Source organism: Sesamum indicum, linkage group LG8, assembly GCF_026168435.1.
Source record: "Sesamum indicum cultivar Baizhima isolate 11 linkage group LG8, ASM2616843v1, whole genome shotgun sequence".
NCBI lineage: Eukaryota > Viridiplantae > Streptophyta > Magnoliopsida > Lamiales > Pedaliaceae > Sesamum > Sesamum indicum.
This window is the reverse complement of record NC_142664.1, coordinates 23,358,442-23,380,567: the sequence shown is the minus strand read 5'-3', so window position 1 is coordinate 23,380,567 and position 22,126 is coordinate 23,358,442. Positions and strand designations below refer to the sequence as shown.

At 35.2% G+C, this 22,126-nt stretch overlaps 3 protein-coding genes across 5 annotated transcripts; 1 reads left to right on the top strand and 2 right to left on the bottom strand.

The window, feature by feature from the left end:
- The first annotated feature begins 2,752 nt into the window (after positions 1 to 2,752).
- LOC105168528 (E3 ubiquitin-protein ligase RING1) lies at positions 2,753 to 6,343 on the top strand. Of its 3 annotated transcripts, none has more exons than XM_011088654.3 (2): positions 2,753 to 4,020; positions 5,999 to 6,343. In XM_011088654.3, exon 1 carries the CDS (start codon positions 2,863 to 2,865, stop codon positions 4,009 to 4,011), a length of 1,149 nt encoding a protein of 382 aa, XP_011086956.1. In that variant the 5' UTR covers positions 2,753 to 2,862; the 3' UTR covers positions 4,012 to 4,020; positions 5,999 to 6,343. The 3 variants fall into 3 exon arrangements, with proteins under 3 accessions (XP_011086956.1, XP_011086957.1, XP_011086955.1); XM_011088655.3 differs by having other exon boundaries at positions 2,753 to 4,025; XM_011088653.3 differs by having other exon boundaries at positions 2,756 to 4,012.
- A 535-nt stretch (positions 6,344 to 6,878) lies between these two features.
- On the bottom strand, positions 6,879 to 15,717 carry STT3B (staurosporin and temperature sensitive 3-like b). Its single transcript, XM_011088652.3, has 7 exons — positions 15,103 to 15,717; positions 13,840 to 14,353; positions 12,630 to 13,166; positions 11,504 to 11,958; positions 10,743 to 10,865; positions 8,412 to 8,471; positions 6,879 to 7,319 (listed from the first exon to the last, which is right to left on the bottom strand). The coding sequence occupies exons 1-7, from the start codon at positions 15,477 to 15,479 to the stop codon at positions 7,190 to 7,192; spliced, it is 2,196 nt and encodes a 731-aa protein (XP_011086954.1). The 5' UTR covers positions 15,480 to 15,717; the 3' UTR covers positions 6,879 to 7,189.
- Positions 15,718 to 16,571: 854 nt separating this feature from the next.
- RID2 (S-adenosyl-L-methionine-dependent methyltransferases superfamily protein) lies at positions 16,572 to 20,797 on the bottom strand. The gene is made up of 9 exons (XM_011088651.3): positions 20,555 to 20,797; positions 20,379 to 20,454; positions 19,347 to 19,430; positions 19,191 to 19,246; positions 18,686 to 18,742; positions 18,129 to 18,178; positions 17,869 to 18,021; positions 17,235 to 17,370; positions 16,572 to 17,107 (listed from the first exon to the last, which is right to left on the bottom strand). Exons 1-9 carry the CDS (start codon positions 20,651 to 20,653, stop codon positions 16,943 to 16,945), a joined length of 876 nt encoding a protein of 291 aa, XP_011086953.1. The 5' UTR covers positions 20,654 to 20,797; the 3' UTR covers positions 16,572 to 16,942.
- Between the last annotated feature and the right edge of the window lie 1,329 nt (positions 20,798 to 22,126).

Here is a 22,126-nt window from a genome sequence, read left to right as displayed (position 1 = left end):
TTTTAGGGTTAGTTTACTTCCTAAAGGTAGATCGCGGCCATAATCTATCATTATCATTCATTTTTTTTAAAATTTAGTGCAACGGTGAATATCAACTGAACTCGTGATAAATCTTAATAAAATCGAAATATAGTAAGCTTACTCCGTTTATACTGCACAATTTTATTTAATGTGCAATCTCTATTATATTATTTGTGAAAAATAAAAATATCAAAAATATCCCTAATCTCTAGCCTATGATAAAAATTTAGCGCCTTTTCCGGGTTTGCTCCCCAATTCCTAAACACATATTTGGATATGTGTTATTAATTTGAGCACCAATTGTGCATGAATTTTTACTATGTAGGGTGTGCTAAGGGTATTTTGGTTGCAATACAAGGCTTTATGCTTCATTCTTATGTAACATTCAATTACATTTATTTAGTGCTTTTTAGGTTATACAAGATGGATAATTTGTCTATCTTGTTCACTTTTGCAATAGGGTTGTTCAGGAACACTTGATGAAACTTATATCCAGATAAGAGTAAGTTAAAGAGAAAAAATTGTTATCGAACTCATTTAAATAACGTTGCGATTAATTTTTTTAAAAGTGTGCGATCGAGAAATGAAAATTTATATAGTTTTTAATACTATATATGGAAAGGCAACACAACAGGCGCATGAGTGTTGCATGATGCCATAAGCTGGCTCTGTGGACTAAGAGTGCTTTGTGATGACCTGGTGACAATAAATAATTTGTGTTATTATATTGTGTTGTTAGTAAGTTTTTTTCACTATAGATGTTAATTTCACACTGCTAACTTTATGTGTAATTCTTTTTATTAGTAATAATATAATAACAAAATCAAAATTATCCTCAGTTAATATGTATATATGTATTTTTCAATGATAATTTTAAAATTATCACTTAATATTTTTCACTAATATCATATTTTTTTTGTATTGAATTTTAAACTAGTTTAGTAATCATTGCAAATAAAATACAATATATAATGAAATAAATAATACTATTACTACAACGAGGGGCGAATTCAAAATCTACAAGTTTGCACATTTTGAAAATTAAAATAATGCATTAGCATAGTCATAATGTTCATAATCCATTTTATATTTTTAAATTATATCTAAATTTGTTTGTTTATCTCTAGACTTGAATGAAAAAATTACTAAATAAATAATAAATAATTTAATTTAAAAATTCAAATAATAAATAATTATTTTCACCATTTACGCAAACTGAAATCATCGACGGATGAATCTTATTAATTTAAGGTAAATGTAATTTATCCCCTTGTGTTACGTGAAATAAGTAAATATCTTTATGATTTTTTTTTTTTTGTAAATTTCCCCTGTGTTTCAATAAATGAAGCAAACTACCCGTATCAATAGTGCGTAATTTTTTTTTTTTCAAAATATAGGGGGTGATTTGCTATTTTATTTTTTAGATTAATTTTTTTATTCATTCCTCATATCACATGGGGTAAATTATATTTTTTTCTATTAATTTATATTACCCTATCAATAATCTATTTAGCCCCTAATCCCTATTTAATATTATACCCATACACAAAAGTAAACAATTCATTATATAATACTTCCAAAAGTAAACTTCTTTTAAATATTTATATATTTTGGATACTAATCATTTAATTTAGCAAAAATAATCGAATTTTATCTTGAAGGAATATATAGGTCAAGTCATATATGATCTCATAATACATACGTTTCGATAATTATACTATCAATTTTTTGGAATTTTGTGTAATTATATATAAATTTTCAGTGGTTTGAGAAATTACATTTAATACTCCTACCGTTTGTTTCTATCTAAAAAATAGACCAATATGTTAGTCAAAATTCATCAAACTAGCAAAAACTTTAATGAAAATCTTATTTACATTCGATTAAGTTATTACGACCTATCGCAGGTTAAAATTTTTATTTTTATCTTTTTACCAAACCACTATTTTATATTTTCACAAGATAATGCATGTTAAGAGGTATATCTTTACATTTATAACAGTATTTTGATCATGAAAGATTTATTTGGCATGTAATAAATGAGTAATAATCAATTGGATATAAATATGAATTTTCTTGCAATTTTTTGTCAATACAATAAATTTTGACTAACGAAAAGATCTATTTGTTAGATAGAAACTAACGTTAGAGTTCATAAATGCAAGGGATAATTACATTTAAACCCCTTGATCTATGAGCTGTTTACACAAACCACCTCTTTAGATAATTATATATACACCCATCAAAATATCATTATCATTTACACAAACCACCCCTTACTTTTTTGAAAAATTACACACACACAAACACCCTAAAAATGTTAGCACATTACACAAGCTACCCATGTTTTTTTGGTTGTCAAGGTAGTTTGTGTAATTATGCAAAAGACAGGAGTGATTTGTGTAAATAGATTATAAATTAAGGAGTGTAAATGTAATTATTTTTAAATGCAATTATTATTTATGTATAATTATACAAAATCTCAGGGGTGGCAGTGCATCATCCCTTTTATTTGTGTTAGGCAATTACCTTTGGTCTATGTATGATGAACATGTGGTGGATTATAGAAGAAAATTTTGTTGACATCGCCTAAAAGAAAATTATTTTAAAAAATGTGAGTTTGAATGCGATATCACAACAACCAGCTGAACCATTTCCGAAGGTTGGATTGGAGTTGCGACTTTAGGTGGCATTGTATGGAATTGGAGAAATCATAAGAGAATCATTTTCACATCACATCCACACGTTTTTCTCACACTTCCCTTCCTTTAGTTCGTTTTATTTTCTTCTCCCAAAAATATCAAAAATTGAATATTCTCTCTGTCTCTCTCACCAACAACCATGTCTTCGCCGGGAATTCCTGGTGGCGGAGGAGGCGCCGCCGCCCCGCGCCAATATTTCTGCTATCAATGCGAGCGCCACGTCACAATCACGCCTCCACCCTCCCCTACCGCTGAGCTCGTTTGCCCCAATTGTGATGGCAGCTTTCTTGAAGAATCAGAAACTGCGCCCCCCTCAAACCCTACTGACACCTTCCCTAATCCCTTCTTCGCCGAGGACTTTCCTGCCTCCGCCGCCTTTGGTGGTTTTCCTGTTGTCTTCTCTTCTTCCTCTGCCGCCCCTGCCGGCGGCTCCTTCTCCATCTCCTCCGGGGGCGGAGTTGATGGGTTCGATGATCTATCTGCGCTTTTTGGCACACGATCCCCGAATGAATTTAATCCCTTTGCTTTTCTTAGTAACTACATGAATAATCTTCAGGCGAGGGGGGCAAATATTCAGCTTGTTTTCGAAGCTCCGGGCGGTGGAGGGATGGGCGGCGGCATGGATTTTAGACTTCCTACGAATTTAGGGGATTATTTCATTGGGCCTGGTTTAGAGCAATTGATTCAGCAACTTGCGGAGAATGATCCGAATCGATATGGGACGCCACCCGCTTCTAAGTCTGCGGTGGAGGGATTGCCAAATATAAAGATTACAGAAGAGATGTTGCCTTCGGATTCATCCCAATGTGCTGTGTGCAAAGATAGCTTTGAGTTAAATGAGGAGGCAAAGCAGATGCCTTGCAAGCATATCTATCACAAGGACTGTATATTGCCTTGGCTTGAGTTGCATAATTCTTGCCCGGTCTGTAGATATGAGCTCCCTACTGATGATCCAGATTATGAAAACCGAAGAACCGGACAGATGAATGATAATAGTAATAGGACCAGTAATATCAGTAATATAGGCTTGGGGGTTGCTGCCGGAAGTCAGGAGAATAGAGATGATAACAACAATAGTACGACGCCGAGGATGGTGGAAAGGAGGTTTAGAATATCTCTACCGTGGCTTTTTAGAGGGCTTGGTTCACCAGCAGAGACTAGCAGCAGTGGGGGAGGAGCTGAGGGCAATGATGGAGGGAATAACAGCACCAACAACAGTAATACTGGAGCACCCAATACTGGCTCAGGAGCAGGAGGAAGGCAGGCCAGAGAAGAAGACCTCGACTGACGTATGTTGGTGATGTACTTGTCTGTCTACTTTACTTATTTTTGTTGAGAATACTTACTGCTTTTATTAAGTTATCTGTAAAATTTGCAGGGCTTGAATGTAGTAGGGGTATGAGAAGTTATTTTCCATATGGGCAACATTATTTGATTTTTTGGGTTGCTTGAAAAGTCTGTTATGAGAATGGTTGTCATCTATATTCTAAAGTGAAATTGATTTCACATTTACCAAAATCCTGAAAATGTGTATTACTGAGAAATGCTATTTTTACAATGCCACAATTGAGCTGTCATGTTGGTCAAGGTATATCTTTTATCTTTGCCATGGCTGCCATCTGCATTTTCATTCGTAATTTGTTTAATCCAACTTACTGAACTGCCTTGTGCAAGAGGGTTTTCCCTGTTAAACTTTCCCTAGGTGTCTCCTAGCTCAGGTCTTTGAGAAGAAATTTTATCAATGCATTTTGATGTGATCAATTACTTTACAAGACAGAACTAATGGATGCCTGGTACAGTTATACTGCTATGTTATTATGAATTCACCTGAGCCTTTCAGCACGAGTGAACTCGTTAGAAACCAGCTTCTTTATCTGGACTAGTTCATCCACCATCGTTTTGTGATCCCTACTTTCCGGCCTGGAAGTTATGCAGGCGCTCTTTAGTGTTTTAAACAAGGATGGATGCGTGCTGAAATTCCAATCAATGAATTCAACATTCAATGTGATCTTTTTGGTTCTCTAGCCTGCTGCATATACTCCACAATACTTAACATTTTTTATTAGTCAAGACAGTTGCATTTTAATTCACTGTTCATATCATTCTATTAAGTATACGCTGCTGAGGTGGCCTTCTATGAATAACTTTTTGGCTAACTATGCATTTGATGTTTGCATGCATGATGGAAGCTGAAACCTTATTCTTCAAGTAAAGTTCCAAACAAACATGAAGCAGCAGGAACTTCATCCCTTTATCCCTGCCAACGCTAATGCTTTTAGAGAAAGCTGCTCACTCATGTTATGTATTTCATGGTGAAATAATGGAACTCCGCTTCGAAAAAGAAATCCCTTCCATACTAAAACCTTTTATGTTCAGTGCAATAGCAAACCTGGGTTACCTTTGGTTTTTATGATATTCATCGATAAGTCCCTCAATAACAGTATTTAATCTGCTTGGAACAGATTTTACCTGAACCATAAGATGGCAATATATGGGCCTTGGTGGTAATCTGGGGTACTGTTTGGTACTCTAGCAGAATTCTGGTCTTTTAAGTTTAGGCCACCGTAAGACTGACAGTTTGGAGCTAAATGTTTTCTTTTGCTGTTAAGCAGCACAACTCTTCCTGTATGTATAGAAAGCAATTGAACAGCAGCCAATAAATGAACACCAAAGATCCAGTTGCATTGTCACATCTTGATTGGGCTTTTCTGCACATAGCCAGCCTGCAGTAGGATAATGATTTCTGATTCAGAAGAAAATGGCCCCGGCTTCTCTTTGTCAACTGGTTATCCACAGTTATACATCGCTTATAGTTTTTATTCAAATATTGCATTTTGCCTGTAGCATCTTTTGGCACTTTATAGTTTATACACTGGTGGCTGGGTGGGTTCATTTGCAAGGTAGAATACAATGCGTCCGGTAACAAGGATTGAGACTTTGTCTTGCATTTTCCATTTCGAATTTGATTCCCTGCAATTTATAATTCTTAGTACATAATTCTGACATCCATACTTAACAAGGATAATTGCATTAGTGAGGAACATACTGGAAAATCCACTTGCTTTGACTGGACAATATTCAATTTTTAGTCTTCTGATTTGTCTTAGGTGGAACTACCTTAAATCACTGTATGTCTTAGTTCAATTTTCAGATGTTTCACTGATCTAATCTGGTATGATAAAACTTTAGTATGACTGGGGAAACAAGTTCAATCGTGTTTCTGATTGGCATGTCTAATGTTTTTAGTTGATTGAGTTCCTTCTTCCTATTTGCAGGGATGCAGTGGAGAAGTGTTCATCGATGTGTAACAAGTTGATAAAAGGAATATTTGTATACATTCAATGTAGCAATAGAGCACTTTTACTGGTGGTTCATAAATAAAAGTAGGTATAGTTTGCTATTCTCACTTTAAACACCCTATAGAAATCGTGGCTCAGTTTTTCTGGATCTCTTTTCTCGAGTGGTTTGTGATTTGAGTACACATATCATTTGACACACTCTGGATGTTACTAGAGCTCACGCCCTGAAAGAAACAATGTACTCATGTAGGTTTTGTCCATAACATTTTTCATATGGAAACAGCATTCTGATTGTATGATGGATGTGATGCAATTGTGATCCTTAGCCTTCTTCACTACTTCTCCTTTGTAAAGGAAAACTCAACCTCTTGTCTTATGTTATGTTCTGCATGAAAAAATAACTTGTTGCTGTTGGGCATACGCTTGAATAAAATCAAAAAAGCCACAAATTTGAAGAATCAAAATATGTTGAAAATAAAGTTTTCCCAGAGCATGTGATTATATGCATGAGATTTCTTTTCTATAACTGAAATGGCTGCAAACTTATTGTTTTGCCTCTTTTAATAGGTAGTCAAGCGAGAATTTTCTTTGCTTCACTGAGCAAAGAAGCGAGGAAGTTATCTGCTTTCAAATAACCAACTAATTGTATCTTTCAGCTAGTTTGGCTTATTTGATGTTTGAAAATTTGTACTATTATATCCAGCGCTGCTTTGTTTTCTTCAGATGTCCACTTTTTTAATAGAAAGTAATGTGAACACAAATAATACTGCTCCGGAAAATATATAGATAATCCCAATGGTGTATTAGATTCCCAGTAGAGCAAGCAGCACATAATCCCATATCTGGGGGGAAAATATGAAACAAAGAGCAATAGGAACTCATGTCAACTGCTTCATATTCCATGCGCACTCAACAAGCCTACAAATAGCATTGATGTTGCACTTTGACATCCAAGGATTGTTGCTTTGGCGACTAGTTAGTAAGTACCTTCCAGTTACAGTAATGAGGTGAAAGGGCAAAATAAAACCTTAAAGAAATATAAAACCCAGAAAATTTGGAACCTCAACAGTTCCAAAATGGAACCCTACAACGGTCTATTTAACCTAAGCCATAAACTCAGCACTACTGTAACATGTGTAGTCCCGCAAGAGCTAGAGTGTGAGTTGATCACCACCTATTATTTGGGGGTTTGACCTTGTATATTCTGATTATCCAGTTCGACGTTGTGAAGGCCTCTTCCAAGTGTTCTAGCTTTATATCTTTATTTCCAATTTCAACTCCCCGTGCTCTGTCGTATCTGTTAAAATCAAAATAAATACAACAGTAATACATCTAGTGAAGTCAAAAGCGTATTATACTGCCAATTACAGATATTTAAACATTATCAATTGGGATGTAAAAATATGACGAAACAATAAACATTCACACCACAATATTCCCAACTTGTATTTACATGTTCACATTTACTTGGCGCTGCATACCTGATATGGTGGTGATCTACCAAACATTATGTTGATTTCTCAATCTATCCCATATTCTCATCTAACAAACACAGGAAAACAATATGTTGTGGTGCACTTTTTAAAGAATTATATTGGTTGTATTAACTATCTTCCATGACATAAGAAACTCAACTATGCTGCCAACATGTATAGAATTGTACAGCACCAGATATCACCGAGAAAATTGTAACAAAAAGAAAGAAAAAATTGATATCACCAGGAAATGGAAATAAGAATTTCGAGATAATTTCAGATACTCTTTAGAGTGAAGGCTTCAGGTAAGCCACATATCTCCCAATATCCTTCCAGACAATTTGTTTTCTGTCTATATAAATGGACTTGCACAACTAGGTGTCACCAGATGCTCATAAGGATAAGAGTTTTTTCCCACTGTGCATAACAGAAAAGTGTTTCCATAGAATTAACTCCAAGTAGTAGATGAAACTTGCATTATCCTTTTCTTTATCAGTTTTCCCATCATCTAATGCAGATTGCACTTTTCATCAGAAGCCAAAGATTGCCATCTTCGGATACTATGCACAGCTTTCCTCTAAAAGAGAACATTACATAAAAGTATTTAGATTATAAGCCTATCATATTGCAGGTTTCTACCCGATTCATGCCTAAATACTTGGACACAATAAATAATTATAACTGGGAGAAAATAGAAGTGTTATCATGTTTTCTCGTGAAAGCAAATAGCCATTTAACTTTACTAGATTCATTAGCTCACCTAAAATGCAGATACAAGCAAAAAGCAAAAATATCATCCTAGTTCAACAAACAAGGAAAATCTCTAATTGGCATTTCTCTGACCCAATTAGCACAGAGTCTAACACCTGGGGGGGGGGGGGGGAGGGGATTGGGTTGGTAAACAGTCAACTCACCCGGGAGGCTTTCCATATTCTGTAGTCAGCTCACCAAATCGATAATAAGATAGCTTGTACCTAATCAAGAGGTGAAAATATTAGAGGGACAATATCATTATGAAAGTGGGAGATGCGGAGTAATTTCATCTTGCATGTACTAACAATTTCAAATTCAACTAGAGATTGATTTAATCCAAAACCACACGATATATCAACAAAAAATCAACAGAACCGATATCATCTGAAGTTAGAAATCTTAACACTAAGAAGAGTCAATCTAGTCACTCCATCAAAACTTTTCATGCAAGCAAGCACTTCATAACCACAAGTACAACAAAATTAGGATAGTACATACATGCTGTATTCCTTAGCACCAAAGTAAGCTTCAGAATATATAAGTCAAGTCATACAATAATGGCATTGTATATAACAAATACAAATAATAAAATATTTAAATATGTGTTATAAGTATATAACATGAATAATTTAAATTCTTAAATATTATTAAAAATAATATGAAGGCAGGTTCATACTAACAAGTATTTTACCAAATGTTTACTATAAGTATAAACCATTATATAACAATATATGTAATTTGTCAATATTTATTCTATATTTTTTATATGCATGGTATATGTTGTAAATAATAAGTATTTATTGAATATCTAATAAATGAAAACTTTAAAATATATACTGTAAATTTATAATTAATTTAATATTTCAAAATAATATTTCTTATTTAACAAAACTTGTGTATATTTCTTTTTCACCTAAAATTTTCATTACTATTCACCAAACATATAAACAAGTGATTTGAAAATTTTTTATTCAATTCCTTTTCCTATTCCTTCATTATACCAAACATAGGAACAATATACTAAAAACATTCCTCTCCTACCTTTATCCCACCAAATTCCATTCATGCATACCAATCTCCCCTTAAGTGCTAAAACATGGATATTGTGAACAACATAGGTTCATTCTATGTGCATGGATGCAGCTTTTCTTCCCAAGCATACTAGTTGTCTCTTGAGAATGGATTAAACATTCCTTAGCAACCTTTGCTCAAACTCTGTATATACAAACTTTTATGGGTAATCACCTGTAATGCACGGACACTCCAAAAAATTACCCGGGACACATGTCGGACACGGACACTTCGGACACGGCATCCGTGTATCTGAAAAAATAAATTAGAAAAGAAAAAGGGACACGGTGTCCAACACGTTTAGTTTTCTTTTTTTATAATTTCAAAATGTTTTGGGTTGTCTTTAAAAAGAGAGTTCTAGGCTTAATAAAAAAGAAAAAAATTAAATCACTCCCCTCAAACTAAAAGTTTTGGAATGAAATTACTAAAAATTCGAGAGATGTCATGATGATTTAACTAATTTGGATTATTAGAAAATTCTCATTGCATACTTTCTAAAATAAACTGATTATGTAAATTTTTTAAGCCACATTTGGTTAAGAATTTAGATTAAGACATGCTTATGAAAAAATGGGAATATTTTAATTTTATGAGAAATTGAGAATATATATAATAAAAAAATATTGTACATAGCAGTACCAGTGCAGTGCCATGCCGTGCCCTGCCCTATTTTTTTTAAATTTTCCGTGTCGCCGTGTCATATCATGTCCATGCATCATAGGTAATCACCATGTAAAGTATTAATCTCTTGCAATATGTTGACAGCACAAAAGTATAAATTGAAGTGTCAGCAAACCATTTATATAGACGCAGCAGGGCGCATAAACAAATAACAGTACATGCACCAACACCAACTAGCTTCAACCACAATAAGTGTACAGCAGGAAGGAAGAGCACAATCCCCCCCCCCCCCCGAACATCCCCAATAATTTTAATTGCCTCTCGATATTGTGAACTCAATTTATAACTTTTCGGTTCCCTCAAACTTTTGTTTCTGGATCCATCCCTACATGTGGAGGCATAGAAGCCAGCAGTACAGAATGCAGTGCGTACATATCCAGAGGATATGCTCCCTGGACTACTCAAATTAATAGAAATTTAAGAAATGCAATATGTAAATTCTAAAAAGCATGAGAAAAGGTGTAATTTTGAAATATTCTGTTTGTTGGAGTACATTGGTGGAAGGACCTACTACCATCCGGTATAACCTTTTAGCTATATTGAGTCTGGGCATTTGCATCTATTGGTTAATTGTATTTACATCCTAACAACCTTTAGAACTTTGCAAAACAAAGGCAGAACTTATAATGGTTACTGCTAAAATAAATTGATAGAATCAGGTTATAATACTTCTCCCGTCAACAAGAAAATTTAATTTAAGATCATTCTTCAGCAACAGGTAGACTTGAAAATCAACTTACATTAGACAGTTCAACATTTTTGGAGCTGCGCCTTTGTCAACACGATACTCTCCATTAACAAGGTAATCTGGTTCCTTAATTACAGGAAAAACTCCACCTCCAATTCTTACCATCCACAAGAATCTGACATAAAATGGTCATATCAGTTTGAGAAAGGCGATAAACCATCAATGGGGAAATATTCATACAAGGAAATGAAATCAGAACAAATAGTTCTTATGCACGCACTGCATTTACACATGTATATCCAAAGACTATTTAGAGTTGTATATTCCATCGGTTAAAATCAGTCGAGCAATAATACATAAAAAGATTAATGAGAACAATAGCCTTCATTTCACACATTTTAGCTTAGTGGTTAAGTAAGATTAACAATCTTATTAGCGTGTGACCAGTATTTTCCATTTTCAGTCAAGTTGGGCATTAGCATCTTACATACACCGCATGACATCGCAAAGGGGCTTCTCACCATTGAGGTTCCAATTCCAGGTATGATTTTCATGAATATTAACTTGCACAGTATAACCACATATTCTGTCAAATAACATGATTTCAAGTACCTGAAAATTCGATGAAATATAATGCAAATTCTATCCCTCTCCTGTCACACCTATAAATTGGATTAAAAGTTTGTCCAGTAAAAACAAAAACTACATGTGTATACCAGTGTTAGAACCAAAGACTTTTTCCAGTTAAGCAAAAAAAAACATATTGGAGCACTTAGAAGCAAAGAATTACTAGTTAGATATCTAAGTTCTTACTTGTTAATATCATCAGAAGAATAACCAGTAACACCTCCAAAAACAACCAATACATAATCAACATCCAGTGATCTCATAATCTCATATGCTTCGTCCTCATAGGATGACATAGCACGTCCAACGGTAGCGATGTGTGTGTTATTCCAAGTGTTGTTGTCAACAATAACTGTTCTGTTCCCCATGGCGGTGATCTGATAACCATAATCCCACCAAGACATTACCTTGGCATCTGGAGGAGTGTTCTGTCGCAGCCAAAAATATGCTTCACGGTAGTCATCAAAAATCACCCTGTTCCCATGGGCACCCCTAGCAGCTAAGACAATTGATGGAGATGAGTATGCCTCTGATGTAACCCAAGTACAATGGACAGCATATCTGGTAAGCAAGTAAAACACTCCAAGAAGCAATGCGATAGCACCATTTCTTTGGAAAGGCATAGACTGATCTGGGGAACCCTGTTTGTGAAATAACAAGATGTTAATTAATGTGTAGACTTTTAACTAACATAAGGAACTACTATCCAGAAGTTTTGATAAGACACAATAAAAAAAAAATTGAACGGACAAAGGCCCAAGATGCAAATAACTTCATCGTCGGTCTCAGGAAGTGATCTAAAAGGTAAAACATAGGACAAGAGAAATCTAAAATGCCTAGGTATACATATTCACCCATAAGATCAAATAAATTAATGTCTGGTAAGTTATTCCATAAGCTTTTAGGTCGATAACGCAGTTGGATGCCCATCATATGCATATTTTTTAAAGATAAACTGAGATGACTAAAATGTTCTATTTTCATTTCAGTATTCAAGATCACATGCCAGAATTCAGAAATGACACTAAGCAACTAATGCTGAAAGTTGTAGAAGAACATTGCACCAACAGAAAAACAAGAGAACTTTCTATCACCAGGTACAAGAAATTGACAGTTGAATCCACCAATTAAAAGCATATTGCAGTTGTAACATAAAAACATCAAAATTCAGTTGAATACTTGGGACCTCCGGCGTGGACAGTTAAAACAATCAGAAACACATTCTACTATGCACAATAAATGCACAAGGAAGAGTACCAAAATAACTTGCATAAATCATGTGGATCAGTAAAAGTAAGCATAAGATACCAACCTTAGAGGAAGCTTTGGTGCCACTTGTTCCTTTACCAGGGCCAACAGGATTAGGTTTGCCCTTTGCCCTCACAAGCTGAGTTAGATTCTTTATGGTGGCTGAGACTGCGATTGCACTAATAAGGCATACTGCAGGTGTCGCAACGAGTATTAGCCGCACCATGACTCCAGCGAAGTACATACTAGTGAGACCATACATCACTATGAATATAGTGGCGTCTGATAAACGTTTGAAGCAGAAATATAGACCAGCTGGGAAAAGAAGCAATAATATATGAAAATCAAACATGAATGATGACCATGCTGTAGGCTGGTGCTCAGAGACCGAAGCAATTATTGGAATGTGATCCTTGGCATAAGTTGGATCCAGGAGAGAATAAAATCGACCAGTCCATGGAGAAATATATCCAGAGGCAGTGCCAACTCCCAGAGCTATCACACCCAAACCTACTGCACTGGTCACTGTGATCCTCAGGAAGGTGTGGAATTTCTTTGGATCATTTAGCAGGTATTTCACCCAGTCTAAGAAGTAAAACACCTGTACAGGAAGTTGAAAGTTAGTGGTATATATGGATTCTCTGCAGAAGACATATGAAAAGGAAATGAAGATAAACAGAGAGCCAGATTCATATAGATCCAAACAAAGAACCACCACCATCCCCTCCTTAGAGATGTCCTTTACACATACAGCAATTGGAGGTCAGTGCCCATAAATATCACCATCTGAAGTTTTCAACCTCTCCAAATCAAAAGTAAGCAAAAAAGATCTCACCAATATATAGATTAGTAAAAGAATAGAGTGGTCCATGGATATAGTCAGATGTTCAAGAAATCAAGTCCCAGATATTCCATGAGAAAAACTCAATTGCTGGCATCTTAGCAAATATATTAGATTCTGTGTCAAAGGCGGTTATTCTACGGAGCAATTAAAAAATACAATTTTTGGTTTCTTTATAGAAGGATGCCATTTTCTTTGCTATCCAGCAAAGGAGAGAGACTTAATCTAAAACCAAATTAATCTTCATCAATTTCTACAAACTAGAGCTTAGCTGTATCTTATGCCATATAAAGCAAGCTTTCTACACTCATGTGCCCAAGCAAAAAGATTCACTCAAACTCTCAAACTCCCTTCTGAGTAATTATTTAAAGCTTTTGACGGCATCAAGTATTGTCCAAATAGTATATTTGCTCTCAGGAACCAGAAAACACACCTGCATCAAGAAAAACACTCCCATTGCCGCCATGTGTTCTCCAGACTGGACATGCTGAAAGCCCACAAAACGAATCTGCATTGCAAGTAACATTCCCAGCACATACATGGAGTTATAAGCTACATATAACCTCATCGAATATCTTCCAGTAATCAACAGAACCAGCACGTACAGAGGGATCAGATTAATAATGAAGACATAACCACCCCATGCTGAAACCATATAAAAGTATCCAAAAGCTGAGGCCAGAGCCCAAGCAAGTGAGCCCGTATTGACAGCCTTAACAAATAAATAGAAAGTAAGCAGCAAAGCGAAAATAGCAACACCCTCGTTATCATATGAGCCCGCCACCGACCTTGAGATATAACCAGGGCAAATAGCAATTAATGCAGCCGCCACAAGTCCGGCACCAGAGTCCCATAACTCTTTCCCAAAGAAGTACGCAACAAGAGTGGTGTTGGAAGCAAAAAATGGTGCAGTGAGCACACAAACTTCACGAATGTGTACGGCAAACCTGGAAATGAAAGAAGTCCTTGAGATCTCAAACATGATGTTACCATCTTAATTTTTTGTAATAGAGCATCCATGAGATAGTAACTAAATCTACAGAGAATGCACCAATTGAATTGCAGGTGGAAAAGACACTGCAGAATCAGAGCCTACAACGGAAATGGTGAGGAAGTCCTTGGGATCTCAACATAGAGAGGCCGGAACCATATTTAATTTGTAATAAAGCCTCCACGAGATAACATGATATACATCCTCCCATGAAAAGGAACATGATTATGAACTCCCACTAAAAATAACAAGCTAGGAACATAGTAAACTTATTCTCATTTTAATTTCCTATTTCTGTAATCCTTTTTTCTTTTGGTAAGATATTACACTCATTGCCATCATCATGATATTTATACGAAAGGTGGGAAATTGAAACCCATCCTTTTAGAGATTAGCCCATTATCTTTACATCCACAAGAAATCCATATAGAAAAAAATTAAAACCTGTACTTCATTACCAAGAGTCAACCACAATCAATCTTCTCAAATACGTTTATGAAGCATAAATTTATAACCTATCATGTGTACGAATGACTTAGGCGCAAAAGCTTGATACTTGCAATAAATTTTTGTTCTTAAGGAAATAGAAAATCCTGAAAATGCAATACTCCTATCTTTTCAATCACATAGTTACATTTTTTTCAATGGTTCCTACAAAAACACTTAGGCATGCGCATGCATATTATGAAAAACAAAGAAACGTACCTGAGGAAACGAAGAATCCAATAGATGAGGGCAGCGGTGACCATGAGGCCAGGATAGAGAGTCCCACCAATAATCCTACCGAGTGGATACCAGCTCTCGGAGTCAAACCAGTTCCAAAATTCGTAAAACCCCTTCTGAGTCAAATACTGAGTAACTCGGTAATTGAAGTAGGGGTCAAACTCGTGGATCATGCTCTCGTAACGCAAGACACTGAAGAGACGGGTAATGAAGGCCAAAACGTAAACCAAACAGAGGATGGAGACACGGATCAAGAGCTCCTGCTGCTTGGTCTTCAACTTAAGGGATTTGAGCAGCGAGGCAAGGCCAGGTGAAGCCAGCAGATCCGCCGGCGATTTGTCCATCTTCGTGCTCACCATTGAATTGATAGATCGGATCGGATCAGATCAAAACAAGGTTTTGAAATGGGCGTGGTGGGGGATTTGAATTGAGAGTGAGTAGGTGATATAACGAAAATTGAGGGAACTAATTAGAAGTGTTCCATCTTGGATATCAGGATTTCAGTCATTAAACCCTACTGCTCTGGCTCTGAAGAGTGTGTGTATCTCACTTGCATTTGAAGCGGAGAGAGAGTGGACCGACTTGTTTGTCCCAAAATAACCTCCTACCTTATTTTAGGGTCTCCCAATTTTTCATTCTATTTTCCATTTTATCATCATAATTATAAGAAGGACAATTATCTTGTCCATTGCTTAGTATTTAATTATTAATTAAACAGTACTTGAAATTTTGTCATCATATTTCACATTTACTTTGCATTCCCAGAACTTAACGCATTGAGATTTTATAAATAAATTTGAAGTTTTCTAGCTCCGTTTATATATAAATATTTATTTCATTTCATGTGATTTTATTACAATTTATTTTATTAATCTTGATTATACTAATGTATTGAATTTTTAATAAAACCATGTAATTATAGTCTAAACAAAATGCGTTTTGATATTGGTTGTAAGAACCAAATTATAAGTATGAATACTATGGGTTTAGTTTGAGGCGGGTTGTCAAAACCCAAAACCTTACTTGCTCAAAATTCAAAACTTAGTTGATCCAATTTAAAATATTAAAAATATATTCATGTAAAGTAATACTATCATAATTTTATAAATATGATAAAATGATATTATTGAAATGTTACTTTTTTATAAACTTATATTTTTAAATTTTGGGCTTTAATTAAAAAATTTAGACAAGCATGAACCAACCTAGTTAAACAAATATATACCGACAGATCGGACTATGTATGTCGATTATATCCATGTCTTGAATATTGCAAATTCAATTGGATTCCAGTTTCCACAATCCACCTTTCCACTTTTTAGTCGCTCCAATTAAATCACATCATTTCATTTTCATCTTGCTGTAGATTTGAGTTCTATTTAGAACAGCACATTCATAAAAGCAGCCAAGATATTTGGCATTCTCCTCACCCATGAGACATTGGGGCAATATAACAAACACAAAACCAAGTACTATTACCTACGGCCATTCCACCAACTTATATCCTTTCATACAGTATTGATACATAAGTACAGAATCACCATGACAGAAAATGAAAACTGGAACGGTGCTGGGAAGACAAAGAGCAACGAATCCACATGCAAACTTGAACCTCTTAGTAGGAACATCTTTCTCGACCAAAAAATAATAATAATAATAACGATAATAAACCAGAAAAGGACAAGGGCAAAATTTGATATCCATAACAGCAACTAATTTGCCTCTAGGATCCAAGGATTTTGTGCTTTACCAGTCACCATTCCTAGATTTTGTATATCTGGGTGTGCATAGAGACTGAAGTCTTTGCAGACCAGATAGGTTATCAAAACCGAGCTTTTCTTTTACGTGCAGTGTATTTAGTATCTAGAGGAACTGCATTTCCCTTTCTGCGCATTTGTTCCTTCTTTCGGAGAACCCATTCTCTCCCCTTTACCTTCTTGTTTAGTTTTTGCTTTTTCCTAGGTCTGTGCCTGTCTGATACAGAAACCTGCAATGCCAAAAGGGACTTGACAAAGTGAATATTAACACTTGGATTGGATGAGCTAACAAGCAGTAGCAGTCTTCTTTTCTAATTTTTGGACTAAGCCATGAATCAAGCAAGATGTGGTACTCACCGACTGATTCTCTTCATCATCACTGCTATCTTCGTCAGAACCACTTTCTCCATCTTCTCCTTTTCCCTTTGGTGTTGCACTGCTAAGAGATGGTGGACCACATGTGAGCACAAGGTACTCTTTCCTCTTCTTCGTACTGTTAACAAGAAAGAACACCTCTAGTTAGTGTGAGAAAGTTTGAGCCAGCCATTCGGCCACGCAGGAGGAGGTGGGAAGTGTTCCGGGTGGAAGAAAGGAAATTAATTTCAAACTTGCAATAGAATTTACAAGAATGAGAGCCAATAAGTGAATTGCAAGAATAATGTGTACAATTTGATAAGCAAGGATAAATTTCCATCAAAAGTTTTTAAGTGGCATATCATGTCGCGGTCGCACTCTCTCGTGCATACAGTGTTAAAACAAATCTGAAAAATCTGAGGCGCAAGATGATGTAAACTTGAAACTTGAGGTCATTCATCAATCGCCTTTAGTTTGAATTCATATTTCAGCTGAGCACAGCCTTGAGGTTTTCTCCCCTACCTTCCTCTTTTATTTCAGCATTCTCTTTTATGCACAGTGCATCACTGTCTTTCCCAGATTTTCATTGAATTAATGCTGATAATGAACAGGGAACTCTGCACATCCTTTCACCTACCTATGTGGATAATCAACAACTACACCACCAGAAAAACCAGCGCGCATAGCAAATCCTAGGATCAGCTCTCGTTGAGCCAAATTTTCAGGATAAACTTGTAAAACTGCCCTTGCTCCCCGTGCCAAACATCTGTATAGTGACCCAAAGAATGCCCTAAAATGATAATAATACTGAAATCAGAATACGTTACAACTGCTGAAAGATGGGAAAAGAGGAAAAAGCATGAACATAGAAGGATTAGGAAGTACCGATTTACTTACTTCAATCTAATACGTGGCTCATGAGAAGATTTGTCAGCATTACACAACCACTAGTTTGCCAGAATGAAACAGTAAAATGAAATTAACAAACTGAATCTAAGAAGTTCCAAAAGCAGAAAATCAGCTTTATCTACTGCAACGCGCAGATTATAAACGATCAACAAATTGCTTAGAAATATGGCTAAATAAATTACATAAACTGAGCGACAATGTTCAGATTTATTTCCCTACTTTGCCTTGACAAAGCTACATGATATTCAATCAAAAATCAATTTTATTGGCTTCCAGGGCACACTGATCAGCTTGTATACTTAACGACCATTCTCTCATAATCTATATAGATCTCAGACCATTGTAATGTTAAGGTTACCGAATACAAAGACTTGCATATGATAAAGTTCTTGATATAGGTGCAGAACACTAAGAAACTAAGCTAACAAGTTGGATCAAATCGAACAGGAGTTTGTTCAATCATCCCCTCGGTTACGAAGGGTAACTATATTCAAAATATGATACTATATTAAAGATCGGGAACATCTGAGGAGTTAAAGATGAACCTGAACAGCTGAGATACTGATTGCACCGTCAATAACTCCAGGGCGAAGCCCTAAGCCCTACAGTAGTTCATCATATAAATGGTATTATCTTCTGATCTCCATTTGAAAAAATGACATGTCATGAACAGGATAATAAACTCCAAATATTATCAGGCGAATTGGGTAATACGTTATAGCAAGTTTTAACAGCCATAGCACTCTCAGTGTTGTGGTATTTTCATTTATAGAGAAATTAATCTTAGCATGATACGATCAATATCATCCACACGAGGAAGAGAGAGAGATAGAGAGAGGGAGAGTAATTTTCTTCATTACTGGAATACAATAAGCTATTTGCTCAAACTTTGATAGAACATAACACTCAGCCACATAATTCTGGCTCCCCAAATGCTGGTTGTGCTTAATTTCCAACTTTTTCATGGAACTTTGGTTGATCTTTTCGGAATTCTCATCCTAACTATAAACATTCAATAGAAGGTATAAGATGAAATTGCTCCCGACTTACCTGACCCATGTCACCAAGTATAAGGTCGCCCTCAGCTTCACGCTCCAATGCAATATCTGCTTGCATAAAATTTATTATTTTACAAACATAGAGCAACAAGAGAATATCAATTAGATATTTGAAGGATTTAAATATAAACGTTAAACTGCTGCATACCTAGCATTGACTGGGATATATCTAAACCAATCCATTGGTGCCCATTATCAGTCAATGTCTCCCCACTAAGTCCTGATCCACAACCTGAATAACACATGTTGAAAACGTGAAGGTTTGAACAGAACAGGAAAAATCATACGGTGCTGAAGTGCATACATCTGGAAAATGCAGCATCAACCAACTCATAACTTTTTCTCTTTTTCTTTTTCCTCCTTTATCAGTTTTTTGTGTGTTTAATTGTGTTTATAAGAAGTATCACTGAAAATTGCAAAACATTTCAGAGTATCATATACCTTCAGCGAGAAATCAGATGGATAAATGGGATAGAATGTAACCCTGTCAAATAAATCCTCTGTCTCTTACAGGTTATACATTGGATAAGGCTTTGTTGGGTTGTGTTGTATGTATCTCCCACATAACTACTTTTCTGAATATTCAGAAATGACCCACAAGACTTGCAGATGCGAAGCGGGAATTGGTTAAATGATCTAACCACCAAACCATCAATCTGATTGACATGCTAGGTACTTTCCAACCAGATGCAAAATAGTTTGCTAGCTTAACAGTATTTGCATAGAATTCTAATTAATCATCACCAGTTCTAATTTTAAACTACGAACACCAAATCTCAGCTGATTCGCCATTCTCAGCTCATACGAGTTAGAGTGATAAAAGTGGACAAACACGGTCTTGCAAACTCTTCTATGCAATAATACTCTGTCCAGCACCACCTCAACAAATACATAAACACAAATAAATAAACAAATCCCCAGAGAGAAACGAAAACAGACCCAACTGATGGAGACTAACTAAAAGGCAACTAAATATGTTTAGAGCAAATGAGACTCTTCAAATCACCATTAAATCCATCTATTTTTTTCAAAAACCAGATCCAAATAACTCAAATAAATACTTCCCATCAGCTTTCACCCAACAGCAGCACTCTTCTCAATCAGTTTAGCCGAATTCCAGCGTAGTAAACATTCTAAACGATAAAATCGAGATGAACTCCCAAAAGTTAGAGTGAATTACCAATATCAAGCAGTAATCTGGGCACGCCATCATCCGGCAAAGCGAGAAGCTCCAGCGCTCTCTCAGAAAGTTTCGCCTACCAACAGATATACAAAGCAGCAAAACAATCAAGAGATGTAAATACAATTTGAAGAGAGAAATAGAGACACTATACTTAAAAAGCAAAAAGTGTCTACCTGAATATCGATAATGCGAGAAGAGGAGGTGTATTTACGAGCTTCATCATCGTTGTAGAATATCTCCGGCGGCGCTTGCAGCTCTGGCCGGGACGCCATTTTCTTCTCCTCCTAGACAAACACTCCCAATTCAATTATCAACAGAATCTCTCTTCCACCACCAGTAGCGATGCTTATAAACACGCAACTGAAAACGCCCAAATCCGCCTACGTCCAGAACAATAAACCCTACCAAGACCCTTCTCCTTTGCAATTTAAATAGGATATATTTATCCTGTGTCTGGGATTACACTTTTGCCCCTCAAGGCTAAAAGTGTTCTTTCTCGTTCTATAAGTTATTTTGGTGGTAAAATAAAAAAGTGATAATTACACTCTCATATTTCGAGATTTTATTTAATTACATAGAAATTTCTGTAATTTAAAAAATTATATCTAGTACTTTTGAAATATAGTTAGAAAAATTTTGTTTGACTTGCAATAATTCGGTAATAACTTAATTAATGGTAAATATCTATTTTCATCCATTTTTTTTATTAATATCAACAAATTCAATAAATTTTGACTAACAAATGAACCTAGTTGTTAAATGAAAACAAACCTCAAACGCATCAAAAGTAATTTTTCAAACCATAAAAAAAATTATATAATTACATTAAACTTTAAGAGAGTGGTCTGCAATTAGTCCTAACTTAAATAATATATTAGTTACTAGGTGGATAAATATACATACACATTTTACAACTTATATATATATTTATATAATAAGTCACCCACTAGTAATTAAACTCTTTGCAATAGAATAGCATAAATTGTTTTTTTAAGGTTGAATATATTTGAATTAAAGCCCCATTTATTTTTCATGATTGGGTTACATAAGTTAAACAAAAAAAAAAAAAAAAAAAAGTTGTTCAAAACAAGCAAGGTCTTTAGTTTACCTTATAAAGGGTGGATTTTTATCCTCAAATTAAATACAAATTACATTTTATCTGAAATAATTCAACTCACCTATTAGGTGGATTGAGTTATTTAATGAAAACAATTTGAGTAAATATTATGGGTATTCAAAATTCGATAAATTGATCAAAAATCAGTTCAAATTGAATTTTCAATTTGATATTCCATTTATTTTCTAAAAAAAGTGATTACGGGGTTGATTAATGGATTGAGTGTTTTTTTTTTTTTTTTTCTTGCAGCAACACCTTTGGCCAAGTTTTTTATGGTAACAACACACATTAATATATTTGAGACGGACAAAAAGGGACACGTGAATTAAAAGTCCTAAAAAACGTTGCAATCACAAATTCATTTTTAAAACAAAACCTACCCACTGAACATATTTAACAATTTAAACCACAAAAATAGTATATTAAGCACAAATAATCAGAAATCTTACTGTATTTATCATATCAGGATTGGGGAAGTCCACAAGCTGGGGATTCCTCAAATTCATATTCACTCCAATGCTTCGAGAAACTCCTTCATATATATCTCCAATATAGTGCCAGCAACTCAGATTTTTTGAGTGTCATTTTGCTTAGTTAACTTAGGGTTTTAATTTGGGGGAGAATTTGA